At 41.0% G+C, this 6054-nt stretch overlaps 1 protein-coding gene across 1 annotated transcript; it reads left to right on the top strand.

The window, feature by feature from the left end:
* The first annotated feature begins 227 nt into the window (after positions 1-227).
* LOC123739534 (uncharacterized) lies at positions 228-1535 on the top strand. The gene has a single exon (XM_045713874.1). It carries the CDS (start codon positions 240-242, stop codon positions 1533-1535), a length of 1296 nt encoding a protein of 431 aa, XP_045569830.1. The 5' UTR covers positions 228-239.
* The last annotated feature ends 4519 nt before the right edge of the window (positions 1536-6054 follow it).

Here is a 6054-nt window from a genome sequence, read left to right on the forward strand (position 1 = left end):
GGAAGTTTCAGCGTGAACTGGGACATTCCTACCATGGTGGGAGATGATGTTGAAGTCATTGGTTATGTGGTTGAATACAGAAAGAGTTTAAATGCTATAAACAATCAGATGTGGCACACCATCAACACCACCACTAGAGCGAGTACACTGGAAGGACTTGAGGCTGACACTGCATACAGCATCAGAGTCTCTGCTAACTGTGGCGAAGCAGGAATAGTCTACCCAGTCCTGAGACTGTGATGACTACCCTTAGGGTCTCTGATCCCCAACCGAAGACTAGCAAATCAACCAGAGCAAAAAGTGAGGAGTTCCTCACAAAATCCCAGAAGGTGGAAAAGGGCAACCCGTCAATCCACTGGCTGAATCTGGAACAGAAGTTGAGTGTAAGTGACAGTTTTGACCAGTACAGATTTGGGAAGAAAGTTGAGCAAGGTAATAACAAGGTGATATTGCTTCTGGGGGCCACAGGTGCAGGAAAAACAACTCTGGTCAATGCCATGATAAACTACATTCTCGGGGTAAAGTGGGAAGACTGTTACCGCTTTAAGCTCATCCATGAGGTGACCAACAGGTCACAGGCTGAGAGCCAGACTGTGGTTGTGACATCATACGAGCTCTACAACCAGCCAGGCTTTCAGATTCCTTATTCTCTGACCATCATTGACACACCAGGGTTCGGAGACACCAGAGGAATGGCTCAAGATAAATTGCTCACCCAGATGTTGAAGGATTTCTTGTGTAATCCTTTAGGGATTGATCACATTGATGCAGTCTGCTTTGTAGTACAGGCACCACTTGTTCGTCTCAGTCCGTCCCAGAGATACGTCTTTGATTCCATCCTGTCCATCTTTGGAAAGGATGTTGCTGAAAACATCCTGATGCTTGTGACATTTGTTGATGGGAAGCACATACCGGTGCTAGAAGCCATCAAAGATGCAAATCTGCCTTGTAAGAAAAACAAGAAGGGGCTACCAACCCATTTCAAATTCAACAGTTCATTTCTGTTCTCAAAGGAGACAGAGAGCAGCTCTGAAGAGGATGATACTGATGATGATCATAAGGCCCAGTGTCCAGAGCAATGGAGTTCAACTTTCAAGGAGATGAAGACATTTTTTCAAGCATTGGAAACCATTGAGAGTAAAGATCTGACCCTGACAAAGAAAGTTCTGGAAGAACGTGAGCTTCTGGAGAAGACCATGACACGCCTGACCCCTCAGATCACAGCAGGTCTGTCAAAGCTAAGTGAGATCAAAAGCTTCAAACAGTGTCTGGAGAACGAGGATGAGAACATGAAACAGAACAAAAATTTTGAAACCGAGGTAAATGTGCTGCAGGTGAAGAGAAGCAAATTATCCCAGGACTTTGCGACAAACTGCAAGATATGCAATTTCACATGTCACACCTGCTGCTTCCTCCCACATGAGGATGACATCAATAGTTGTGCCGTGATGGATGATGATGGCAACTGTACCGTATGTCCAGGAAAATGCTCTTCCACTGACCACGACAGGGGAAAAAGTCTTGTTGACATATGACACAAAGACAGAGAAAAAGACTATTCAAGGAATGAAGGACAACTTCATGAAGGCGTGGGGCAAGTCTATGGAAACCAAGGAGATACTGGATAAGCTTGAGGATGAGTTTCATAGGATCAGGGACGACTGATGAATTTGATCAAGAAGTCTTCTGACTGTCTCAAGAGCCTTAATGATGTTGCCCTGAAGCCAAGCCTCTCTCCACTATGGAATACATTGAGATAATCATTCGCACAGAGGAGGACGAACGGAAGCCAGGCTTCGAGGATCGGATCGTAGAGTTGAAGAAAATGAAGAAAAAGTCTTTGATTCTGGATAAGATTGCAAAAGGAGAAGATGTACTCCCAAATGAGCGAGAATTCCTGAAGGAAAAGTAGCATAGACGGCAGGGGGTTCCAACAAATCAGTCATGGAATGTTGTCCTGCTAACATTATCTGGAAACCAAATTTGGGTCTCTGTCACATCCTGACCAGTAAAGGGGTTATTTGTTATTGTAGTTTGGTTTGTGGGTGTGGCAGGGTGTGATTGTTTAGTGTATGTTGGGATTTTGGGTATATTTCTATGTCATGTATTTCTATGTTTGTATTTCTAGAATTTCAATTTCTATGTTCGGGTTTTTGGTTTTCGCCTTCAGTTGGAGGCAGATGTTCTTCGTTGCCTCTAATTGGAGGCCATATTTAAGTAGGGGTTTTCAGCTTGTGTTTTGTGGGTGGTTGTTTCCGTGTATAGTCAGACTACCTTACAGGACTGTTTTTCGTCGTTATTTTGTTCAGCGTTAATTTTTCTTCAAATAAACAAGAATATGATTCATATACCCGCTGCATATTGGTCCGATTTCTCCTCTTCAGACGACGAAGTTTATGACAGTCTCCATTAGAACATTAAGCTTCCCAATGTTGTAGGAGCGTTTGCTGGGTAGATCCAACTGAGATGTGGGGCTGATTTGGATTAAAACTCTTAGCCTCGTGTAAAGCCTTATGTTAATTTGTCCACCCCAAGGTAATTTAACAAAAATTAGGGCTTAGATTAAATCAGAACTGCATAGAAAATCATTGTCTTTGTTCAGGCAATGTCAGAGGTGTAACTGCATCAAATCTCTGAGTGGCTGCTCTTGTGGTCATTGTCACAAGCCACACCCATCCTACCGGTGTTAGAAGTTCAGAAGGAGAAAGTGTTGGCTATATAGAAATAATGACACTCACATTGAAAATCATTCAATTCAAGAATAATGATTGATATCAGCCTAATGGAGGTGTACAGTCGTGGAAAGTTTTTAGAATGACACAAATATACATTTTCACAAAGTTTGCTGCTTCAGTGTCTTTAGATATTTTTGTCAGATGTTACTATGGAATACTGACGTATAATTACAAGCATTTCATAAGTGTCAAAGGCTTTTATTGACAGTTTCATGAAGTTGATGCAGAGTCAATATATGCAGTGTTTACCCTTCTTTTTCAAGACCTCTGCAATCTGCCCTGGCATGCTGTCAATTAACTTCTGGGCCACATCCTGACTGATGGCAGCCCATTCTTGCATAATCAATGCTTGGAGTTTGTCAGAATTTTGGGGTTTTGATTGTCCACCCGCCTCTTGAGAATTGACCACCAGTTCTCAATGGGATTAAGGTCTGGGGAGTTTCCTGGCCATGGACCCAAAATATTAATGTTTTGTTCCCCGAGCCACTTAGTTATCACTTTTGCCTTTTGGCAAGGTGCTCCATCATGCTGGAAAAGGCATTGTTCGTCACCAAACTGTTCCTGGATGGTTGGAAAAAGTTGCTCTCGGAGGATGTGTTGGTACCATTCTTTATTCATGGCTATGTTCTTAGGCAAAATTGTGAGTGTGCCCACTCCCTTGGCTGAGAAGCAACCCCACACATGAATGGTCTCAGGATGTTTTACTGTTGGCATGACACAGGACTGATGGTAGCGCTCACCTTGTCTTCTCCGGACAAGCTTTTTCCGGATGCCCCAAACAATCGGAAATGACTTTACCCCAGGCCTCAGCAGTCCAATCCCTGTACCTTTTGCAGGATATCAGTCTGTCCCTGATGTTTTTGCTGGAGAGAAGTGGCTTCTTTGCTGCCCTTCTTGACACCAGGCCATCCTCCAAAAGTTTTTGCCTCACTGTGCGTGCAGATGCACTCACACCTGCCTGCTGCCATTCTTGAGCAAGCTCTGTACTGGTGGTGCCCCAATCCCGCAGCTGAATCAACTTTAGGAGACGGTCCTGGCGCATGCTGGACTTTCTTGGGCGCCCTGAAGCCTCCTTAGGATTCAGTTCATTTGCATGGCAAAGAGGGACTTCGCAATTCATCTGATCACTCTTCATAATATTATGGAGTATTTGCAAATTGCCATCATACAAACTGAGGCAGCAGACTTTGTGAAAATTAATATTTGTGTCATTCTCAACTTTTGGCCACGACTGTACTGTGTATTACAACACACATTCCTATGTTCAAACTTGTGAAACGGATGCATGAGATTTCTACTAATGTGACTCAGTGTATCGAATGTCCATGATAGGTATAACGCTGGGAAACACAGTAACACCTCTGACATCGCCTACGGGTCTTTCTATAAGCTAGAGTACCAGTGAGGATTTCCTGCGGTGGACAACTTACAGATACAGCTGTTGATATGTAATTGATATAAGGAACATTCAATAAAATTCACAAGTTAATTTAACAAACTCTGTTTGTGTCTTGACAAATTTGTCCAAAATCGTGAGACATAAAACACTTCATTTCTTACATTGCATTCATGGCAGTGTTTGTTGTTATATCATATATATTAAGCATTTATCAGTTAAATGAGACATTGAACTTGAACCCGGTAAGAATCCTGGATCTTGCTCGGACAGTTCTTTGTTTGGTGATTTTGGAAATGCACTGTAACTAGGCTTATGTAACATTTAGTGTTTCCTTATGTCACGGTGTGAATATAGTTTTCATGGGCACACAAATCCAAAATGTATGTGATTACAAAATTGAATGCTTCTAACTGATATATTTTTAACTTGATATTTTAAACCAAAATGGATAGTCATTAACGTCATTAACGTGGTTCTTCAGTAATTTTGTATAATACTTGTTGGTTGGTTGTGCATTTGTCCAGCTGTTTTAATTACGTTGTGATATTTTCACATATCAAATGTATTTTCTGAATGACAGTCAAGTGACAAACAGCTGTTGTGATACAGCACTCGATGCAACAACAGCCAAAGGGCAGGGAAAATATTGTTAGGAATGTCCAGAATGTTTTGTCTCCTTCGTTAACCTGATGAAGACCATTGTGCCGTGGTCCATATTAGATCTAACATCCCTAGCAGATAATTGATGTTGATCATCTGTCTGCTTGATTTACAGCAGGGTCACGTTAGACTGAACAGAGAACGAGTCAAGGTAATGAGTTAAAGTTTTATTGAACACAGAGTCGACTGGGCGCAATTGTGTAGCTATCGCGTATGGAAGCATGGCCTTAACTACATATGAGAACATAGAGGTCTGTGTATTTTTGGGCCAATTAATGTTTTTTATTGCATGACAAATAAAATAAAAGGGTCGTTCCTCGTTTATTTGATTTTAATCTGAAATCAAACAATTCATATACAGTTTTTTTGTCGAAAGAAAATATTAAATAATGATTTGATTATTGTGTTTTTATAATTGTAGGTTCTAGTTCAAGCCGTGAAAATAGGGCGGATTTAGAAATCATAGACCCCGGGGCTTTGTTTTTAAAATAATGCACACTGACTCACATAATGATGGAGATGAAGCCATAGGCTACCACGGTGATGGCCATTGTGCTTGCTGTGGCAATAGTCCATCTCAAGATGAGCGGCTTTGAATAACAGTGCTGCTGTTAGCTAGAAATTGGGAGTAGATTTATTTTTTATTTTTTTGTATTGTTTTAACATATAGATTAGTCTTCTCTTTTCAGCAGTAGGCATTTGCTTTCCAAACTACATTTTCCCAGGATTGTATTTTGAAATCTGCAAAAGGCAAACCGACAGTTGCATCCAGTCATAGAAATATACTGAACAAAAATATAAAACGCAACATGCAACAATTTCAGACTTTACTGAGTTACAGTTCATATAAGGAAATCAGTCAACTGAAATAAATAAATGAGGCTCTAATCTATGGATTTCACATGACTGGGAATACAGATATGCGCATTCAAAACAAAAAATGGGTGTGGATCAGAAAACCAGTCTTGCGCTGCCTTATGCAACACGGCACATCTTCTTCCCCAGTGGATCAAGCTGTTGGTTGTGGCCTTTGAGGCTGTATTGTGTTTGTTTACGTTTCCTTTGTTTACAAATATTGGAGTTAAACAAGCTTATATTTTGGGTTCTGTTCGGGTACGAATGAGGCATTTATAAGTTACATTCTTCTAGAATCAATGGTTACATATCATTAGGTACAAAAATGGATGTAGCAACTGCTGATTGTAAGGTAAGCTATAAGGTAAGCTACTGCTGTATTGATATTGTGCATGAGGCAAAGAT

Source organism: Salmo salar, unplaced genomic scaffold, assembly GCF_905237065.1.
Source record: "Salmo salar unplaced genomic scaffold, Ssal_v3.1, whole genome shotgun sequence".
Classification (NCBI taxonomy): domain Eukaryota; kingdom Metazoa; phylum Chordata; class Actinopteri; order Salmoniformes; family Salmonidae; genus Salmo; species Salmo salar.